Source organism: Syngnathoides biaculeatus, chromosome 11 (genome assembly GCF_019802595.1).
Source record: "Syngnathoides biaculeatus isolate LvHL_M chromosome 11, ASM1980259v1, whole genome shotgun sequence".
Taxonomy (NCBI): domain Eukaryota; kingdom Metazoa; phylum Chordata; class Actinopteri; order Syngnathiformes; family Syngnathidae; genus Syngnathoides; species Syngnathoides biaculeatus.
The window spans coordinates 7,437,372-7,461,010 of NC_084650.1; the positions used below are offsets into that span (position 1 = coordinate 7,437,372).

The 23,639-nt window shown below is 45.2% G+C and overlaps 1 protein-coding gene across 14 annotated transcripts in view; it reads right to left on the reverse strand.

Moving 5' to 3' along the window:
• rnf103 (ring finger protein 103) overlaps window positions 1-23,639 on the reverse strand; it is a 68,589-nt gene that overhangs the window by 39,266 nt on the left and 5,684 nt on the right. For 4 of the 14 annotated variants that reach the window (XM_061834149.1, XM_061834153.1, XM_061834151.1 and 1 more), the window contains 5 exons: window positions 23,443-23,558; window positions 19,088-19,510; window positions 18,839-18,971; window positions 18,642-18,728; window positions 10,069-11,519 (listed from right to left, as the gene is read on the reverse strand). In XM_061834149.1, the coding sequence (XP_061690133.1) occupies window positions 10,680-11,519; window positions 18,642-18,728; window positions 18,839-18,971; window positions 19,088-19,510; window positions 23,443-23,558 (1,599 nt within the window). In that variant the 3' untranslated portion in view covers window positions 10,069-10,679. The other 10 variants (XM_061834154.1, XM_061834155.1, XM_061834160.1 and 7 more) reach the window with 9 other exon arrangements.

The following is a 23,639-nucleotide window of genomic DNA, read 5'->3' on the forward strand; positions in this document are numbered from 1 at the left end:
ACACCACCTCATCCACACACACTATCAGCACCGGGGCACCCCAAACTTGTGTCCTCTTCCCCCTCTGCTCTTCTCGCTCTACACTAAGGACTGCACCTCGTGGCATCCGACTATCGAACTCCTGAAGTTTGCAGATGACACCACGGTCATGGGCCTCATCAAAGACGGCAACGAGTCTGCATATCGACAGGAATTGGCGAGACTGGATCTTTAGTGTGGCCAACATAATCTGGCTTTGGACACTCTAAAGACTGTTGAGATGATTGTGGACTTCAGGAGGCATCCTTCACCACAGCTTCCCCTGACGCTGTTCAACTGCCTTGTGTCAACTGTCGAGACCTTCATGTTCTTGGGAATTACAGTCTCAAAGGACCTGAAGTGGGAGACTAACATGAACTCCATCCTCAAAAAAGCCAAACAAAGGATGTACTTCTTGTGGCTTCTGAGGAAGCATGGCCTGTCACCTGAGCTCCTGAGACATTTCTACACAGTGGTCATCCAATTAGTACTGTGCACCTCCATCACAGTCTGGTTTGTGGCCGCCACAAAAAAGGAGAAACTCCGACTCCAATGGGCAATCAAAATAGCTTAACGAATTATCAGCACGACTCTACCCACTATTGAGGACTTATATGCAACGCAAACTATGTCCAAAGCAGGCATGATCCGTTCGGATGCTCCACATCCTGGCCACCAACTCTTCCAGCTCCTTCCGTTGGGTAAGCTTGACAGATCAATGAAAGTCAAAACTAGCAGGCACGCAAACAATTTTTTCCCTCTGGCAATTAAGTCATTAAATTCTTGACCAAGCGAACCTACTATTTTCTGCCTTGTTCTATTTTTGGGATACTCACTCACATCCTACTGGTCCAATTAATATTAGTATTAGTAATATATTTTGTAGATTATCGCAAGATTCGTCACTTTAAACTGCTCTCTTTGTACAATGGTCATTGCACTATAATGGGAACCGCGAACGGGTAATGGGACTCTGTACAAGCTTAACACAATGTGGGATGTCGACACACTTATCTCTTACCTGTTCTAAATGAAGAACATTTTACATTTTGCGCAACTCTTATAAGGAATAGAGCCTATAAATAGAAATGTCTCTTATTTGTTGTTTTTGCTTTGTTGTTCTTTGTTCTCTATGTCGTACAGAGCAGCACCGAACACGACTGAGGACGTGATCCTCCTCATCCCGAAGTGACCACCACTTGCATCCTCATATTACGGGGCATGAGGAATTGAAGGACATCGCATGTGCCAGCCAGATTCTTCGACCAGCTGTAGAGGTCCTGGACAACAAGGCGGGGCCATTGCAACTGGAGTCCCTTAGTCTAACGGTCCAAAATGAGATGCGTGTCCATGCTCTGAACTTCCATAATCCTTGACCCAGGGAGAATGCAGTCTTTGGTGATACCTCTGAGGCCAGCTCCACATGCCAATACCCACCTCGCAGATCAAGGCAACTGAACCAGCGTGACGCAGCGATGTAGTCAAGGGCGTCAATGATATATGGCAGAGGATAAGAATCCTTGCATGTGAGTTTGTTGAGCCACCGATAGTCCACTCAGAACTGCCAGGTGCCATCCTTTTTCTTGACTAAGACAACTGGAGCTGGCCATGAATTGGAAGATAGCTCAATTACTGCGGACAATCTCTGTCCCTTACAGTAACAATGTCAGCGAAGCAGTCTGACAGTTCTAGCAGCAGATGGCTTGTCTGGTCTCAGAGCATGATGGCTGTGGATCTTGTATCATGGTCTTTGAAAGCGCACACCTTTCTGGCAACAGCAGCATAGGTGTGGGTAGTGATCCCTTTTCACCAGCTGTGTGCAGGGGAACCACCACAGAGCCCAGTGCCAGGTCCCAAATCCAGCTATGTTCTCCACCGCATTTCCTTTTGACAGTAAGTCCAGCCCTATGATCCAGGAGGCCTGGACTTGAGTCAACCAGAACTTGTGGTCCACCTGCTGCCCAGCCACTGTCACAGTGAGAGGCTCCACAAAGGCCTTGCACTACCTTTCCATTGTTGTTACAGTGCAAGTATAGTCCACACGCTGGCCCAAGGCAACCCAGGCGCAACCGTGAGTACAGTCTGGGTGGCAGGAGTACATGGGTTGCAATTTTCTCTCTGTGCCACCCCTCTCTAGTTTAACATCTTGCGACCAGGACTCTTTGGTGACGGGGGTGGGCAGTGGCGTGCAACATGCCCGGTTCTCCACAGCAAATCCATCCCTCTGTAGATCATCTGCGTCCCTCCTTGTTATGATGTTGCTCAGGTGCGGTGGCAACTTGCCACCCGGTGCCTCAGCCTGCCATACCCCCCACTGAAGATGTTGCTTGAGCTTCTGTTGTCAAAGGCACCAGATTAAATCTTGGAGGACAAGTTTTTTTGCACCTCAGTGTTGAACGTAGTGTAGCCTTGTCATACATGATTCTTCAGGTGTGCTGCATATGCATATAAGATCTTGTCACAGGGCCCAATTGAGTGCTTGCCAATTAAGCCGGTCATGTGACTGAAGGTGTCCGGTGGTCCTTCCCCACTGTAATGTGGCAGATTGGGTATCCCTCTCAGACTCGGCCTCCATGAAATCAGTTGGACCCATCATGCTTCTCGCCATGTTTTGCTCTTGGAGTGGGGGGTTGCTCATCGGCTCTTGAAGTTGCACCCTCTGGTTATTCCCCTCTGCTTGTAGTCTTTTTTTTCCTGCTTGTGTTTCTCGAGGGCAGCGCTCAACCTGTCCAGAAGGAAAGCCTCTTTCATTCGACTGTATGAGCACCATTGTCATCGTTCTTCTGAAAGCGCGAGATAAATCCTTCAATATCCACAATTGTTGCAATCCCACTTCTGACACCAATGTAGCGCTGATGGGGTATTGAGGAACGTGTGCACTTTTATTTTATAAGCAGAAAAAAACATCTTATCTCTCTCGATGACAGATGTCGGCAAGTCTATCTCCACGTCATTCTCAGCCATGGTCTCCCATCCTTACATGTTGGGAGCACATGTGGCCTACCAGCGACGCCACATACTCACTGACCAAAACGTTTTGCTTTTGTCTAATTTTAATTTTGTATTGAGTTGTTTGTCGGCAGTCACTGATGGGTTAGTCGTGGTACACTTGCCTGATTCGGTGTGAGTAAGGTGGGTTCAGTTCCCACTTAGTAACAGTGTGAATGTGAGTGTGAATCCTTGTCCAGGCCTATGTGCCCTGTGACTGATTGGTGACCAGCTCGGGCTGCAGTCCCCCGTTCGCACAATGTCAGCTGGGATAGGCTGCAGTACACTGTGACCCTAACCAGGATAAGAGGTGTTGAAGATGGTTGGATGGATGATAGTTCAAGAATTTTCATTCTTTAGGTTCGTCTCTAGCCATGAGGTGCTTGTAAGTGCACTGGCCTCTGCATTTTAATCAAATGTAGAATTTTGACAAATATCTCCAACAATACTAGAAAATGTATTAGAAGTTACGAGAGATATTACAAAAATTTATTATTTCTATATCGTCACGTGGCGGCACAGTGGATCAGCTGGTAAAGCGTTGGCATCACAGTTCTGAGGCCCCACCAGTGTGGAGTTTGCATGTTCTCCTCGTGTCTGCGTGGGTTTCCTACGGGCACTCCCGGTTTTCTCCCACATCTCAAAAACATGCAACATTAATTGGGCACTCTAAATTGCCCAAAGGTGAAATTCTGAGCGTGGCTGTTTGTCTCGATGTGCCCTGCGATCGGCTGTCAACCAGTTCAGGGTGTACCCCGCCTCCTGCCCGTTGACAGCTGGGATAAGGTCCAGCACTCCCCAGGACCCTCGAGAGGATAAACGGCGAAGAAATTGGATGGACATATAGTCACTTGCTAGCTTTAGGTTTCATTTTTTCAATTTTGTCTATGACGGCATGCGTGAGAGTTCTCTCAGATAATTTTGAAAGTGAATGGAAACTGAGTTTACCTCTCTCTCTGTTGAGATAAAAACAAATGTGAAAGTTCCCAAAACCTTTTTTTAATTGCATCTGGTAGTAGTTTGTTGTAACAGTGGTCCCCAACCACCGGGCCACGAAATGGTACCAGTCCATGTATCAATTGGCACTGAGCCGCTGAAGATATAATTAATTTGTTCCATTATCAAAGTCTGAACAATCATTTATTTTGAAAAATGACCGCATTCTCTTGGTTACATCTCGGTCACTTCAGCACCAAATTTACCCCCAGAAACTAGCAAAATGAGTAGAAAACACATCTTTGAAAAGTTTCTTTTCGAGGGGGAAAAGGCTAAGTCAAGAAACAGAAGAAGAGCCTACAACTTCCAAGAAAATAAAGTTATTAACAACATCAACGCACACACCCTTAATTTACGCCTTTTTGAGCTTTGTGAGGAAATGGACGGCAATAAGTTATCCAGAGGGAACTCACTCCCAAGTGTGTTTGAATTACGAGAGCCAATGCAAAGATTTCTTTTAGAAAAGAAGTCGCCACTGGCAGCACATTTCAGTGACGAGGGATGGGTCGCAAAACTGGCTTACTTGTGCATCATATTCAGCCTGCTGAATGAATCCAATCTGTCACTTCAGGCGAAAATGACAATGGTCTTCAAGATGGCAGATCAAGTGGCTGTAGTTAAAGCCACACTGGATTTGTGGAGACGGCGTGTGAATATAGGCATATTTAATGTCTCAAACATTAGCACTGATTTTGTGTTAGACTGAGCCTTCATTCTCACAGCTGGTGCACGATCAACTGTCTTTGCTATTAAAAGAGTTTGAGCGCTACTTCCCTACCAAAAATGACACACCAACTGCCAAGGGACGGAGCCGTGACTCATTTATCAACAAACCAGGTGAATCCAGCATGTCTGTGTAACAAGATCAACTGCTGGAGATGGCTAACGACGGTGGCTTTATTTATTTATAGAATTATTTTTGAAACAACAACTCTGCAGATGTTCTGGATTAAAGTCATGTCAGAATACCCGGAGATCGCCATCAAAGCACTGAAAACCCTGTTGCCTATCTGTGTCTGCAGGGTTTTCTGGAGTGACAGCAACCAAAACAAAACAACGGAAAAAAATGGACATAAGGAACACACTTACACCATTACCCGCAGATGGATGTGGAGCAGCACGACCAGCGTGGACCAGCGTGAGCCATTCGGGAGGCCAAAAAAACGGTTGACCATTCGTTTATGGGGTTCGAGACATTGGGCGTCTCCAGGGATGGAGAGGCGTGAAGCAGACACATAGATCCATCTCGAATGAGCACCTACCACGGGATTGCCGGCTACAAACCCAACATCGTCTCCAGTAGCCAAATACCAAAGACAACTCCCGCGGCCCATGAGATCGACGCTATCGCAACTCCGTTCGGGCTGGTGTCACAAGCTCAACAACTATCAGCATCGACTCGACAACAACATCGTCGACAAATGTCCATTGTGTGACGTCGCCCCCCCCCCACGATACGAATCATCTCTTCAACTGTGCTCAAAAACAGACCACGCTGTGGAGCGCCCCGGCTAATGTGGCTCACTTTTTGGACCTTGATACGGAATAATGACCATCGTACTTGTTACAACAACAACAACAACCCGCAGATGGGACCATCTCGTTGAAGAGAATCTAGCTCAGGTGTTAAGAGTTATGGTGAATTTAAATGTTCATACACTTTAAATTCATTTTCGTGGTGTATCTGTATCGTATTTTGAAGGCACGTTTAAACATTATTACAGTGACCGGTCGGAGAGCATTAAGACTGTGGCCAACAGAGTGAGTGAAGGGAGAGGGGAGAGGAGTTGGTTCAAACTGACAAATGTATTTAATCTATTGAAAAATAACATTCATGAGGTGTTTAATAATTAAAAAAAATGTAATTGTTGTGTAGGTATATTTACATTAGAGAAAGAACTGTGGAACTGCTGGTTCTTGTTTTTCCACGTATTTTATATTTATTTTCTATTTACATTTATTTCATTATTATATTATTCATTATCAGGTTTATCCATCCATCCATCCATCCATTTTCTTCACCGCTTATCCTCACGAGTGTCGCGGGAAGTGCTGGAGCCTATCCCAGCTGTCAACAGGCAGGAGGCGGGGTACACCCTGAACTGATTGCCAGCTAATCGCAGGGCACATTGAGACAAACAGCCGCACTCACAATCACACCTAAGGGCAATTTAGCGTGTCCAATTAATGCTGCATGTTTTTGGAATGTGGGAGGAAACCAAAGCGCCCAGAGGAAATCCACTCAGGCACGGGGAGAACATGCAAACTTCACACAGGTGGGTCTGGGATTGAACCCGGGACCTCAGAACTGTTAGGCTAATGCTTTACCAGCTGATCCACCGTGCTGCCCTGTCATGTTTATTATATTCAATTTTCACTACAAATGATATTCAATACATACCATCTACGAAACGCATCCTCCGTCCCGTTCTCGGTAAAAACTGTCAAAACATTGACCGGTTCCTAGTGATAAAAAAGGCGGGGAGCACTGTGTTATAGTACAGTAGTAGTTTCTTTCGACTTGTCCCTTTCGAGGTCGCCACAGCGTGTCATCTCAGATAAACGCACGTATTTGTTTGGCACAATTTTTACTCCCGATGCCCTTCCTGACGCAACCCTTCTCAGGGAGTGGTACACTTGGCTTTTAATGGCCAACGCCGATGGCTACTGCCATCTTGTGGGGTTGTTGCAGCGCTGCATAAATGACAACAACAACAAAAAAAAAAGATAAATACACCCATCCCATATGAATAAACCATAAAGGCATTAAAAACAGACACTTCGGTATTACCTTAAAGAGAACTGGTCTTTCATGTTTTTGCTTGTTGGCAGGAGCTCAAAAGTCCCCCAACCGCTTTATAAAAAAAAAAATTTCAATACAGTACTTGCATCACATTGTGAAAGCGCGCCAGTGTGTGTTCCATTGGTAATAATGGCATTTCATTTGCACTGAGGTGATCTATTTCAATAATGTCCCCCAAAACGGACTTGCCTGAATTTTTAGAATGTTTGTCTATTTATAAAGCAATCATCGGAAGGAATCCATCCTGTCTTTACTCACTGCTCAGCGGACATACCACCACCCGCACTCTCAGTTCCAGCAGTTTTATTCACCTTTGTTCGCAACTACTGCACAAGTGGTCGACCTTTTCAATTTCTTGCCCCTAACCACTTATCTCATTCATTCCACTATCAGTGAAATAGTTTGTGAGGGACACTACAATATCATTGCACCTAAGGTGGCTATTGCTATTAAAGGTCAAGTGTCATCCCTGTAAACATTCTAAAATAGATATTGTAATGAAAAATACATATAACATTATTCACTTCAATGTCTACGAAAAAATAAATATGAGTGGAGAGCGGGTCATCCATGCGCAAAGTTGCATAAGTGTCATTCGACATCCAAGTGGTCGCCATATTAGCTGCATCCACTGTCCATAACATCACCCCGGACATTCGCCATTGAAAACACGATGTGGCCCCTACTGTGGGAGAGGAACACGCTTTTGACACTGAAGCTCTTTTCGAAGAAGAAAACATCTCACAACCGAGTGAAGTTACCGGTGCAATATTACCATATTGTTTCGAGCCATTCTTAGATGGTATGCGATCACGGCCAAACCCCGTCCGATCCACTTCCACAGCGGAGATGACCCTGGCGCCGCGATGAGCTACCCTGGCCGACAAGGCTGGCGCCGGCTGCGATGTGCCACCCTGGCCGACAAATCCGGCAACTCCACCAACTAGCCTTTCAGGATACCTGTCGTCACTATTACAAAGTCCGTGACTACACCTCTTATCCATATTTTTTGTTAAATAACCCAAATACGCGATAAAACGCTAACTAAACCTATACTGGACCATTCAATGTTGTCAGAGAAAATGGCAGGAGCAAAAACGGGGTTTGGTCTGTGCAGATCACTGGCCTCTGATTGGTCAGTACAGGGATTGCGCAATATCCACGGCGGGGTCAATTGAGTGTCCCTCGACATCCAAGTGGTCGCCATATTAGTCGCGTCATCTGTCCTTGACGTCATCGTCACTTCCGCCGTTGAAAACTGCTACTATGGAAGCCGAACAACAGAGATCTTCAGATTTTTTCAAACGCCCCTTCTGACACGATAGCTCATTTCGAAAAGGACAACACCACACAACCGAGTGAAGTTACCGGGTCAAGAGTACACTATTGTTTCGATATCCGATCACAGCCAAACCACATCCCGTCCGATCCACTCCTGCTGCGGAGGTGAGTCATCGCGGGTCATCGCAGCCGGCTGGTGTGGCTTATGACAGAGCCGAGCGGTGCTGCTTTGGTCACAGTCGAGCCGGCTGAGTAACGCATTCTCGGCTGAGTTCTTCAGAGCCGCCCCCGTCGCAAAGCCTGACGCGCAGCCTTCGCAGAAGATGTGACCGCCGAACGCGGCGCCGCAGCCGGTGTGGCTGAGTTTCGGCCCGCCGTGCGATAGAAGGAGGGGGTGGAGCCGAGCTATGTTGCAGGGTGAGTGAAACATTGTTGGCTGGGCGACGCGCACATAGACACATTTCATACGCGGATCTTTTGTTACGTTATGAGAGACCGATTACGTGGTCCGCCCCAAACTATTTTTTTTAGTAGCTCTATACACGCCTACCTGTTATTTGGAACCCACGAAGCTCTCGTCCTTTGCACCCGTGCAATCCATTTTTCACAACGAACAGGGTCTCTTTCAAACTTATGAAGGGTAATTCCATTCTCCCGAGTGTTCAAGCAATGTCCAGCAATGCAACGAGCCGGCATTTTGGCTAGCACGAAGGAACAACGACCTACCTTCGCGGAGGTAAAACTAATGGAAACAAACAAGTCCACGAGGGGGCGCCACTGTCCTGTACGTCACTTCCTGCTTTTTCTCGACAAGAAATTCCTCGGAGGATTTTCATGGCGGGAGTTAGAAAAATCTGTATGTCAAAATCATGTTTGGTGGTGAAAAAACACATGGGACCATATTGGCTGTAGGTTTTTCATTAATAATATACCAAAAATCATCTGTTTCACAACACTTGAGCATTAAGGATGTCTTCCCAATGTCCTTATCCAGAGAGAGAGAGAGATTTACAGGGACTCGACTAAAAATGTTTCGACTTTACAACGCCCGTCTCCCATTCTCCATTTTGTGGTGTTAATGTGCATAGTGCTTGTACGTATTTTTGCACCGGGAGTATCTCTGCATTTTTAGACATGGCCCCAAAGAAGAAAACTGTCTTTTAGCAATGCTTCTGCAGCCAAAAGAAAAAATAAATTCCATGGAAATGAAACTCTAGATCATAAAAAGATCAGAGAAAGGAGAGACACCGACAAACATTGATAAAGAGCTAGGCTAGGCTTCAGTCGGTGGACAAAGCCCATATTTTAAAGCATGTAAAAGGATCTGTTCCCATGTCGGATGCAGTGATCACAAAACAGCGTTTTTTGATACTTTTCAAGATGGCGAGGTGATTTACATTATGGATTGAGGGCCAGATTCCTTTGCAGTAGCTGAGCACAGCCTCCCCTTCTTCTCCATCCATCTCTCAGCAGTAATAAGTACAACATCTTTATTTCAATGTATTTGTTTTTTATACCAATATTTTGACATAAATTCTGACTTTAATGGTGAAATCAAACTTACAACGAAATTTGAGTTACATTACATACAATGCATAGGAACAGAAGTTGTTCGTAACCAGAGGACTTCCTGTGTGTAAATGGAGACTGTAGATTCCAAAAACATGCAGCATTAATTGGACACTCTCTTGCCCATAGGTGTGATTGTGAGTGCAACTGTTGTCTGTCTATGTGCCCTGCAATTGGCTGGCAATCAGTTCAGGGTGTGCCCCGCCTCCTGCCTGATGACAGCTGGGATAGGCTCCAGCACTCCCATGACCCTTGTGAGGATTAACGGCTAAGAAAACAGATGGATACACACACACACACACACACACAGTAAATTACAATTATACCAGTGGGCCCAAGCTAGTATTTTCATGGAATTCTGTGTACACCACAAATACCTGCACAATCACCCCCCACACAGACACAATGAGGAACCGCCATTACAAATTTATTACCAGATGGGAGCCTTACATCATCGATGTTCAGCACAGAAATGGAAACAAGCAAATTGATAGTTGTGACAGCAGCTGAAATGACAATGTTAACCTTGGTATCCCTCCCAGGTGTCATTTTGACCCCAAACAAGTTATTCAACACACTTCTTGGCCCAGTAAATCCAAGAAAAAAAAAGAAGTGACCACATTACATAAATGCAAAATCTTACCATTGATCTTATTTCTAATGAAAACATAGCACTGTATTTCTTTTAAGACTTTTTTTTTTTTTTACTAAAGACAAAACTTAAGACAACATCTTACTAAAGAAATCTCAAAAAGTCATTGTAACCCCACTGGCAAATTCTTTTCACATAAAGCAAGTCTTTGTTCTTAAAAGTGGTAAAATCTGTCAATCAAATGAATATAAATTAATGTGAAGAAAGTCTTTAAATAAGTCTATCATGCTGAAATTTGGGAAATAAAGTCAAAGCCGTTTTAAAGAAGTACAGTAAGTGGTTTTCACTCAAAATTAGATAAATCCACTTGGTAAAATTATGCATTTGTTTTTGTAGAGAAGAGAAAGATGAGATTAGGAAGGCTCATTTTCATTAGGTGTCCCAACTAATACCACTGTGCACAGACGGCTTCATCTTCTTCTTGTAGCTGGGCCAGCGACAGACTGGGCAGCAATGTCGACCTGCGTCCAGCCACACCACAATGCACTGCCGGTGGAATGCGTGGCCGCAGGGTAAACCCATCAGTAGTTCTTCTCTCGCAAAGTTCTCCAGGCATACAACGCACTCTGAACACCGCAGAATGTTATGTGGCCACCCCAACCCGTCACTGTGCTCACACTGAGAGATGCTTTCCAGCACCCTATCAGCTGATGCGGAGTTGCCACCCTGGTCACATGATGAGCTCTCCTGGTGCTCAATGCTTTGTAAAGAGTCATCACTGAACTCACTGCTGTCTGGATCAGAGCGACAAATATCAAACTCATCTTCCTGCTTGTCTGCACCGCCACATCTGAACGTCCATACGGGCAGAGCTTTAATGTAATCCATGCTCACCAATGGGCGTAGCCAGAGATCAGGGAAAGCCAAACGGTCAAAAAGGAAGATGGGGTCATCCTCCCAGTCTGATGGCACTTGTTGTAGCGACGCAATCGGGTGGAGCAGATAGGATGTGTACCACTCCCACAAACTAGCCAGCCACTCCAAGTTAGTGCTACTGTCCTCTTGGCTCCCATTTCCACAGCGACGTTTTTTCTCAAAATAATCAACCAGAAGGCCATGGACCAGGTAGGTGCATAGAAAGAGAGCTGGGTGGGAAGAATAGAAGGTCCAGTCGGCTCTCACAATGCTAGCCAGTGTGGTGGTGTCAGCGTAGCGAAGCAACTTCAGACTGTAACCATAGAGACCGTCCAGGTAGGACAGCTGGAGGAGAGCCTTTGTGAAAAGAGGTGACCTAATTAATTATCAACTCAAGGGTTATTTTCATACAACTTGGTCAATAACGACAAACTAGGCCCACTGGATTTCCTTTTGAAAATCAATTAATTTTTATTATATGATTATTTTAACTATTGGCAGTTGTTAATTGTTTCAAGTATTTTAAAACTTTTAATTTAAAATGTTTTGACCATGAGGTTTTCCAAATGAGGTTTAATGATTTGCTTTCTGGAGATGCTCATTCCTCTTGCTTAATATACCCCGTCTATGAAAACGAACAAATAGATCTTGGGCTATGTACACAGTACAGGTCAATTCCATTTTTTTTCCCTTATGTGACATACATCCATCCATTCTCTGTTGCCCTTTATCCTCACGAGGGTCGCGGGGAGTGCTGGAGCCTATCCCAGCTGTCAACGGGCAGGAGGCGGGGTACACCCTGAACTGGTTGCCAGAAAATCGCAGGGCACATTGAGACAAACAGCCGCACTCACAATCACACCTAGGGGCCATTTAGAGTGTCCAATTAATGTTGCATGTTTTGGAATATGGGAGGAAACCCACGCAAGCACGGGCAGAACATGCAAACTCCACATAGGTGGGTCCGGGATTGAACCTGGGACCTCAGAACTGTGAGGCCAATGCTTTACCAGTTGAGCCCTTATGTGACATGTATCACAATTTATTATGTCAATGTGAACAGTATAATTTTTTCATATCCGTCTCAGGCCTCTTTGGTATGGTGATACAAAGTACTGTAAATCAGATATGTATCCGATGTGAGTGGAGTGTGGATGCTCCCTTCACTCTCATCCAATCTATACATCAAAAGGTGACAAGTGTCACAAAAATTCAACAAAATCAACACGCCATAAAAGCAATCGTGGACAAAGGAGTAAAAAACAGTTGGTAAAAAGATGATTTAGAACTGATAAATCTAATATGCCCACGCAGAGTTGGACAAAATGATTGAATTGCCACAAATGTGTCATGACGGGAACTACGCAAAGAGCCATATTTACTTCGGTAAGCACGTCACCTCATGTTTGTGCACATGTGCAGTGTGACATCACAGACCCACCCCATCCACAGTCGAAGTCACATTTATTTTTGCAATTTTGTAATGACTACATAAAATGATCCGATTTAACAAAAATTCTAAATTGGGAATCATGCCCTGCAGTGTGAATGTAGCCTTAGTGTCTACTTTTTGGGTTCTTTTAATAACGGTATTTCATTATCACTGGTGGGGTCCTCATTATGTTGTTCCAATACACCAGGGGATCTGTGAGTTGAAGTGCTACGACGAGGCAGCCATTTTTCATTCAAACAATAGCAGAAAATGAAATTAATGGCTTTCTTTCTGAGATATATGTATGAATTTGTGAAAGTTTGAGGACTATTGCCCATCTTTACGCTCTTTATACAGTTGTAATAACGGTAATGCTTTGAGTACTTAAAGCCTAAGTGTCATTCCTATAAACATTCTAAATTAGATACTGTAATGAAAAATGCATAACATCATTCACTTAAATGTCTATACGAAAAAATAAATATGAGCGGAGAGCACGTCATCCATGCGCAAAGTTGTGGAAGTCTCATTCGACATTCAGGTGGGAGCCATATTGACTGCATCTTCTGTCCGTGACGTCACACTGGGACATTCGCCATTGAAAACACACTGTGCCGCCTACTATGGGAGACGAACATGCCCATGCTGACACGGGAGCTCTTTTCGAAGAAGAGAACATCTTACAACCGAATGAAGTAACCGGGGTAATATGAACCTATGGTTTGAGCCATATTTAGTGGATATGCGGATCACGGCCAAACTGCATGCGGCCAAACCACGTCCCCGTACGATCCACCTCCGCGGCGGAGATGAGCCACTGCGGCCTGGCGCAGCGACGAGCCACCCCAGCCGAAGCCTTGTCGACAAGCGGCGGCGATCCACAAGGCCTGCAGAGGCCGTCCTTCAGCGACTGCGTAACGGAAGCCTTCTAATACGCACATCAACACATTTAGCACCCTTGATTTATTTATTTTTTTAGTAGCTGTATACACACCTACCTGTCATTTGGAACCCACGAAGCTCTCGTCCTTTGCACCTGTGCAATCCATTTTTCATGACGAAGCGGGTCTTTTGGAAAAGTATGAAGAGCGAATCCCTCCTCCTGAGTGTTTGAGCAATATCCAGCAATATAACGAGCCGGCATTTTGGCTAACACGAAGGAATAACGAGCTACCTTCCAGCAGGCAAAACTAGTATAAACATACAGACCGCTTGAGTGTCTACTGCCCTGTACGTCACTTCCTGCTTCTTCTCGAGAGGATTTTCATGGCGGGAGTTACAAAAAGCCACATACATCAAAATTATATTTTGTGGTGAAAAAAAATGGATGGATCCATACCGGTGGCCCTTTTTTTCATTAATAATTTAATAAACATGGATTTCATGACAGTGGACCTTTAAGATAATTCTGCAATTGTATCTACAGCATTTGAAGGGAAAGATGAAAATTCTGCAACTCACGGGATTTTTATTAAGTGATTTATGTCTTCAGTGTTAGGAGGGAAAAAAAAAATGGACCACCATCATTTGCACTATCAAGAAATATTGCCTTTACTTCTTCTTTTTACTTTTGGTTTGTCCCGATTAGGGGTCGCCACAGTGTGTATGCTTTTTCCATCTAAGCTTATCTCGTGCATCTCCTGCTCTAACCCGTACAGTCTTCATGTCGTCCCTCACAACATCCATCAATCTTTTCTTTGGTCTTCCTCTCACTCTTTTGCCTAGGAGCTCCATCCTCAGCACCCTTCTACCACTCTCACTATCTCGCCTCTGGACATGTTCAAACCATCGAAGTCTGTTCTCTCTAACCTTGTCTCCAAAACATCCAACTTTGGTTGTCCCTCTAATGAGCTCATTTCTAATCCTATCCAACCTGCTGACTCTGAGCGAGAACCTCAACATCTTAATTTCTGCTACCTCTAGTTCTGCTTCCAATTGTTTCTTCAGTGCCACAGTCTCGAATCCATACATCATGGCCGGCCTCACCGCTGTTTTAAAGACTTTGCCCTTCATCCTAGCGGAGACTTATGTCACAAAGAACACCAGACACCTTCCGCCAACTGTACCACCCCGCTTGGACCCGTTTCTTCACTTCCTTACCACACTCTCCATTCCTCTCTATTGTTGACCCCAAGTATTTGAAGTCGTGCAACCTTGCTATCTCTTCTCCCTGGAGCTTCACTGTTCCCCCACCGCACCTCTCATTCATGCACATATACTCTGTTTTACTTTGGCTAATATTCATTCCTCTCCTTTCCACTGCATGCCTCCATCTTTCTAATTGTTCCTCCACCTGCTCCCTGCTTTCACTGCAGATCACAATATCTGCAAACATTATGGTCCAAGGGGATTCCAGTCTAACCTCATTTGTCAGCCTATCCATGATTACCGCAAACAGAAAGGGGATCAGAGCGAATCTCTGATGCGAGTCCCACCTCCACCTTAAATTCTTCTGACACACTGACGGCACATCTCACCATTGTTCTGCTGCCATCATACATGTCCTGTACTATTCCAACATATTCCTCTTCCATACCAGATTTACGCATGCAGTAACACAGTTCCTCTCTTGGTACTCTGTCATAGGCTTTCTCTAGGCCTACAAAGACACAATGGAGCGCTGTACTTTTCCACAAGCATCCTCAAGGCAAATAATGCATTGTGGTACTCTTTCTAGGCATGAAACCATACTGTTGCTCGCTTTTACTTACTTCTGACCTGAATCTAGTTTCCACTACTCTTTCCCATAACTTTGTGTGGGTCATCTTTATTCCTCTGTAGTTCCCACAGTTCTAAACATCGACTTTGTTCTTAAAATTGGGAACTAGTACACTTTTCCTCCATTTTTCTGGCATCTTCTTTCCCGCTAGAATTCTATTGAATAAGTTGGTCAAAAACTCCACAGCCACCTCTCCAAATTGCTTCCATACCTCGACTGGTATGTCATCAGGACCAACTGTTTTTTCCCATTTTTCATCCTGTTCAGTGACTAACTCCTTTCCACACTCCTCAGTCCTCTCCGTGTCCCACTTCTTCTTCGCTAATCTTTTTCCTTGAATGACTTCCTGTATTTTGGGATTCCACCACCAAGTTTCCTTCTCCCCTTTCCTACCAGAAGACACCCCAAGTACTCTCCTGCCTGCTTCTCTGAAAACCTTCCAGTCTTCTGGGAGCGTTTCCTCTCCATTTAGAGTCTGTCTCACCTCTTTCTGAAAGGCCACACAACATTCTTCCTGTCTCAACTTCCACCACCTGATTCTCTGCTCTACCTTTGCCTTCTTAATCTTCCTACCCGCTACCAAAGTCATCTGATACACCACCATCCTATGCTGTCGAGCTACACTCTCTCCCATCCCTACCTTACAATCAGTAACCTTAAAACTACATCGTCTGCACAAAATATAATCCACCTGTGTGCTTCTACTTCCGCTCTTGTATGTCACTCTATGTTCCTGTCTCTTCTGGAAATAAGAGTTCTCCACTGCCAATTCCATCCTTTTTTGCGAAGTCCACCACCATTCGACCCTCAAAGTTCCTTTGCTGGATGCTGTACTTACCCATCACTTCTTCATCGTCCCTGTTTCCTTTGCCAACATTATTAAAATCTGCACCCATCACAACTAACTAACCGTAACCTCTACCCTCAAATTCACAGTTCATCCTCATCACTCGATCTGATACTCTTTTTACCTCCAATACATTCTTAGGCAGCCCTTCCTTTAGAATAACCCCTACTCCATTTATCTTACCCTCTTCTCCATGGCAAAATAATTTAAACCCTTCTCCTAAACATCTAGCCTTAGTCGTTTTCCACTTAGATGCATAATATATCAAGCTTTCTCCTAATCATCATGACAACTCGAGTTAGTTTCTGTAGCCGGGGATCGGATCGCCAAGGTCCCCGCCTCTGGCCACCGCCCAGCTCACATTGCACCTGACCCCTATGGCCCCTCTCACAGGTGGTGAGCCCATGGGAAGGGGGAGCCATGTTACTCTTTCGGGCTGTGCCCGGCTGAGCCCCATGGGTGCAGGCCCAGCCACCAGGCGCTCGCCTTCACCACCTCCAAGCCTGACTCTAGAGGGGGGCCCCGGTGACCCGCGTCCGGGCAAGGGAAACCAAGATCCAATTTTTGTAGTCATCGTAGGGGTTTTTGAGTCGTACTTTATCAGGTCCCTCACCTAGGACCTGTTTGCCATGGGTGACCCAACCAGGGGGATGAAGCCCCAGACAACTTAGGTTCTAGGATCATCAGGACACACAAACCCCTCCACCACGATAAACAGCTCGAGGAGGGGTGACGGCTCAAGGCTGGGATGAGAATCAGTACCTCCAAATCCGAGACTATGGTCCTCAGCCGGAAAAGGGGGGTGTGCACTCTCCAGGTCGGGATGAGATCTTTCCAAGTGGAGGAGTTTAAGTATTTTGGGGTCTTGTTCACAAGTAAGGGGAGAATGGAGCGGGAGATCGACAGACGGATCGGTGCAGCGTCTGGAGTGATGCGGACTTGGTATCGGTCCGTTGTGGTAAAGAGGGAGTGAAGTCAAAACGAGTAGTGAATCTGTCTATCAATTTACCAGTCAATCTACATTCCTACCCTCCCCTATGGGAATGAGCTGTGGATCGTGACTGAAAGAACAAGATCCCGGATACAAGCGGCCGAAATGAGTTTCCTCTGCAGGGTGTCCGGGGTCTCCCTTAGAGATCGGGTGAGAAGTGTCAGGAAGCTCAGTGTCGAGCCGCTACACCTCGGCATTGAGAGGAGCTAGATGAGGTGGCTGGGGCATCTGATTCGGATGCCTCCAAGACGCCTCCCTGGTGAGGTGCATGTCCTACTGGAAAGAGACCCCGAGGATGACCCAGGACACGCTGGAGACACATCTCTCTCGGCTGGCTTGGGAACACCCCGGGATCTCTCCGGAAGAGCTGGAAGAAGTGGCCGGGGAAAGGGAAGTCTGGGTATCCCTGCTGAACTACTTACCCCACGACCCGACCCGGAAAAGCGGTAGGTAATGGATGAATGGATGGATCATGTCAACAAACTCCTGAGCTATTCCTGTCATAGTCCCAACATTCAAAGTCCCTACACACAGCTGTACTTCTGCCGACTAAGCCACTTTCCACCTCTCTTTTGGCTTTGACCTAGATTATCTGAATTTCTACCTAAGATTGCAGATTAACAGATTTAAACGACAACAAAAAATATCGACTACAAGGGCTAGTTGTGCAGCCGGTTTTAAAAGAAATGTGTCTACTCCGGCCAATGACGCGGCCAAACCTGAAGCAAAATAACTTGAGTTGAAACTACGTAGTACGATCATGGGATCATTTAAAAAAAAACGGGATAGCGCACTCAATTAAAATGCACGCTTTAATTAAAAGTGCGCATTACGCTCATTACTACGTAGTTTGAGCTTTTGTTTTGATTGCGACCTGACGCTATGAAGAGCTGCTACAGATTGTAGCCGAACAGGTCAAACGGTGCGCTGCGGAACAAAAACTCTTGGGATTAAAAAAAAAACGTTCCCTCACAAACACCATGGATGGCACAGAGGATGACATGCTGTGGGAGCAAGATGGATCACTGTTCATGAATGCATGAAGCACCAGAATGAATGATGAGTTTGAAAGTGATGCACAAAAGGTAGCTACGAGGGATATTTTTCAGATTGGAGATGAGTCAGAGGTTTATTTTAGTTGGTTGAGGGATTCTGTTCTGACAATTGCAGGGACCAGGAAAAGCGTGTCCTGTAGCCTGTCCCGAGATATATATTACCGCTGCATCAGTACATGCACAAAGATTATTTTTTGAAAAACAACACAAGTACAAACAAAAGTACAAAAGTAGCAAAATAGAAATAGATAATTCCTAACATACTGAGCATATGGATAGCAGCAAATTGGTGGTGCGCATTGTACATTGATAGAAGGGTTTTCCTGATTTTTTAGGTCAACTTTGGGGGTGCGTATTATATTCAAGAAATTACGGTAATGGGCTCAGAATGCAGTATGAGTTTTATATTTTGCTGCGTAAGATACATTTACCTACCAGAAATGGAAGCCAGGACACCAACAGGATGGAGTTATAGGTCCCTAGTGTGCGGATTAGAACAACAAACCGTTTCACTGTTGCGCCCTGTGCACAAAGGTTATCACCATGAATGTACACCTCAAACGATGTGTATAATGAATCTAAATAGATTGAGTACTCGTAGTAAGACTCAAGTATTTGGAGCTGAGGTTTACCTGTGTAATAAAGAGATCCATCCAAGCCAACAGGTTGATGATGACAAGACTGAGGACAAAAAGGTCATTGACCTCTGGTTGGACTGATCGCAGGAAGGTGTCCATGGCTGCCACAGACAAGAACTCACCAGTACTGCAGAGAATGATGTAACAAAACAAACAAAAAAAAAAAAAACAGAGAAATGAAAATATAATCTTTGTTCTAATCTTATCTGATCTAATAGGATCTGTCCAACACCAAATGGTCACCTATTGCCATAGTGATATATGCCCTCTGGCATCTTCAGGATGTAGGCAGGGCTCTGCGTCACACCAATCTCTAATAGGCTGCTGTGGTTGTCCCAGCGACTCATGTCCACAAATATAAACTCAATTCTGCCGGTGAATTTAATAGAGAGTGAGGAGAAGAAAACAGGCGGCTGTGGCAGGGAGGCGAACAGAAACATCTTTAACGGGTGGAGCAGGTCAGGGCGCCACTCTTCCTGCAGTTTCTCCAAATGACTCAGTCTCTTCATGTGGTGAGACAAATGCGACGTCATCCACCGGAAGATATGTTCAGGTTCAACGCGACGGCCGTTGTATTCCTTCAGAATTACTTTTCCCTTAGATGCTGATGTCTGTGGAACTGACATGATGAGAGTGGAACGCTGCCAGCCACGTCTGATACAAGACCTTGTGGAAGGAACAGAATATATTTTCACATTCATCCAGTGATCTTTTCCAATTTGACATGTGAAAATGAGATGGGGTGGTCAAAATTTATCTGTCTGACAACTGAGAGACAGTGGTGGATATCACTTTATGAAATATAAAATACAAAGCTCATGTTTAGCGATGGACGAGTACCAATAACAGGTATCCATAACGGGCAATCTTGCAAAGGCTGCCGATATCTGTCAATAAGACTTAAGGCATTAAGCCATGTGTGTTTAGATGGTGCCACACATCCATCTTCTACCACTTCTCAGGGTCTGGTCACGTGGCAGTAGCTTGAGCAGGGATACCCAGACATCCCTTTACCCAGCCATTTCATTCATCGCTTCCAGAGTGATCCCAAGGTGTTCCCAGGAAAGCCAAGGATAGTATCTCCACCATGTCCTGGGTTGTCCCCAGGGTCTTTTTCCAGCGGGACATCCCCAGAACACCTCACCAGGGAAGCATCCGAGAGGCATACGGATCAGAACCCCCAGCCACCTCATCTGGCTCCTCTCAATGCGGAGGAGCACCGGGTCAACACTGAGCCCCTCCTGGATGACCGAGCTTCTCACCCTCTCTCTAAAGGAAAGCCCGGACACCCTGCAAAGGAAACTCATTTCGGCCGCTTGTATCCAGGCTCGTGTTCTTTTGGTCACAACAGCTTGTGAGGGTAGGAACATAGATTGACTGGTAAATTGTTGGCTTCACTTTTCGACTTCGCTCTTTCTTTACCACAATGGACAGATACAAAGTCTGCTTCACTGCAGACGCTGCACTGATCCCCTTGTCATTAATCTGCACCATTCTCCCCTCACTCGTGAACAAGACCCTAAAATACTCTACTTGGTGCAGGATCTCATCTCCAACCTGTTGAGGGAACGCTACTCTTTTCCGACTGAGGACCATGGTATCAGATTTGGGATGCTGATTCTTAGCCCTGCCGGTTCACACTTGGCTGCGAACCGTTTTAGCGTTTGAAATCACCCCTTGATGAAGCCAACAGAACCACATCCTCTGCAAAGAGCAGAGATGCAATGCTGAGGCCACCAAACCAGACACCCTCTACAACTCAGCTGCACAGATAAATTGTCCATAAAAGTTATGAATAAAATTGGTGACAAAGGGCAGCCTTGGCTGAGTCCAACGCTCATCAGAAAGCGAGTTCAGCTTACTGCCAGCAATGCGGACCAAATGCTGACACCGGTCGTACAGGGACCGAAGAGTCCGTATTAGGGGGTTCAGTACCCCATAATCCCGAAGAACACCACGCAGAACTCCCCAAGGGACACGGTCGAACGCCTTCTCCAAGTCCACAAAACACATGTAGACTGGTTGGGCAAACTCCCATTCACCTCGAGGATCATGCCAAGGATGTAGAGCTGGTCCACTGTTCCACAGCTAGGATGAAAACCACATTCTTAGTATTCTTCCTACCGACTCACAACATCCCGAGTTGAGGTCAGCAGTGCCCCATCCTCACTATAAACAGTGTTAATGGTGCACTCCTTCCCCCTCTTGAGAAGCAGGATGGTGGACCAGAAATTGCTCGAAGGCATCTTGAAGGCCGTGTTTTTGCCTCAGCGACCACTAAAGCTGCATTCCGTTTGGCCAGCCAGTCAATATCACCTGCTTCGGGAGTCCCACAGGCCAGAAATGCCCAATCGGACTCCTTCATCTTGACGGCATCCCTCATTGTTGGTGTCCACCAACGTCTTCAGGGATTGCCGCCACAAAAGGCACCGACCAATTTACCTCCACAGCTCTAGTCGGCCGCCTCAGCAATGGAGGCGCAGAACGTCATACACTTGGACTCAATGTCCCCCGCCTCCCCTGGAACATGAGCAAAGTTCTTTCGGAGATGGGAATTGAAATTCCTTTTGACAGGGGAATCTGACAGCCATTCCCAGCAGACCCTCACGATACGTTTGGGTCTACCACGTCAGACTGGCATCTTCCTCCACCATGGAGCAAACTCACCACCAGGGGGTGATCAGTTGACAGCTCCACCCATCTCTTCACCTGAGTCTCCAAGACATGCAACCGCAAGTACGATGACATGACCACAAAGTTGATAATCAAAATGCGACTTAGGGTGTCCTGGTGCCAAGTGCAATGTGTACACCCTTATGGCTGAACATGGTGTTCGTTGTGGAGAATCCATGATGAGTACAGAAGTCCAGTAACAGAACACCACTCAGATTTCTGATTTGGGGGGCTCTTCCCAATCACACCCTTCCACGTCTCACTATCATTGCCCACGTGGGCATTGAAGTCCCTCAACAGAATGATGGGTCCCCAGAGGAAGCTCTATCCAGCACTTCATCGAAGGACTCCAAAAAGGGTGGGTACTCTGAACTGTTGTTTGGTGAACAGAAACACACACATCAGTCAGGACCCGTCCCCCCACTCAAAGGTGGTGGGACGCTACCCTTTCATCCACCAGGGTGAACCATCTGCCCTGCCAGGGGACAATAAGTATACCCAACACCTGCTTGGCACCTCTCACTGTGGGCAACTCCAAAGTGGAACAGAGTCCAACCCCTCTCAAGAGGACTGGTACCAGAGCCCAAGCGGTGCGGAGAGGCGACTCCGATTATATCTAGTCGAAACCTCTCAACGTAATGCACCAGCTCAGGCTCGTTCCCTACCAGAGAGATGACATTCCATGTCCTAGAGGTAGTTTCTGTAGCCGGGGATCGGATCGCCAAGGTCCCTGGCTTTTTGCCACCGCCTACCTCAAATTGCACCCGACCCTTATGGGCCTTCGTACAGTTAGTGAAGAATGTTAATTACATACGTACTGCAATAAAAATGTTAATGTGCAGCGCACGGTTTTAATAAATAAAGCTTTAACTAGATACATACTGTTGAAAATGTTTTTCTCAAATATGCAAAGTGTAAATGCATACTGTAGATATATTTTAAACATTCTGGTACACACACACACACACACACACACACAAAACAACTCCCCATCTCAAAGCTTAAAAACTCCGCTATATCGCCACCGCCTCCAGCAGAAGAGGCTTCAGGTGATGAATGGTAACTATATGGTCATATATACAGTAAGTGTTTTGTAATTTATATTTGTATTATAAATTTATAATATTGTATATATTGTATTTTGAGATTTTATAATTGAATATTTAAATACCTCTATTTGTGTCAAATATGCAAAGTACAAATATTGTTTCCATATTTTAAACATTCTGATACCCACAAGCATAAATCTTGTGCTACTTTACGGTTTTTCAATTTTTGCACGTGGTTCTAGTCCTAATTAACCGCAAAAAACGAGCAATTACTGTACATCTGGAATATTCCAAATCCAGACCAAGAAAATTGACAATAGCACTTTGCAATTTTATTTTGATTGTAAATGAATGTGCAAATTAAAAAAAACTAAGCCTTTCCTGTAATTTACAGATAATTAGTTAAAATAAGTGCTTTTTTGTTATTGCATGGAGTCAACCGGTTTGACACCTGTCAACTGGTGTTCGAAAAAAAAAAGCAAACTGACGAGATACCACGATTCTACTATATTTCTTGGTTAGCCTCGGAAACAAAAACAGATTCAGACTCAAACAACTTATCGCATACAGCTCATTAGTTAAGTGAGTCACAAAAAACTAAAATCTTAAATTTTAATTTGTTGTATATGTTCTGAGTTACGAAACTATAATGAGCTCCTAAACTATAATAAAATTGTTTTGTCATCTTTTTCCCCCTTTTTCCTTTTCTTATGTCTACGAGTCATCATTGCAGAGGTTTCGATCAACAACAGAAATTTAAATGCTTCGGTTTCAATCGCTATTATTTATTTGAGAAATAATAAATCAATCATTGGAAACAACCAATTACATTTTGCTCTGGAATATTCCTCCTCATTGTAATGTTGTGATTCCCACCTGTGGTCAAGAGAACAGTTAAATGTTCCAGTTCGGATTCCAAACTGTGACACTTTCTGTACCATCTTCCCCCAATTGGACTTACTGAGCAGAGCTTCTCGATCCTGACCAATGACCTGCACAGACATGCAAATATACAGTATTTCAAAGGAGTCAGAAGAAAGGTCAACACAGTGGCGTACAAAGGGCAGGGAGGG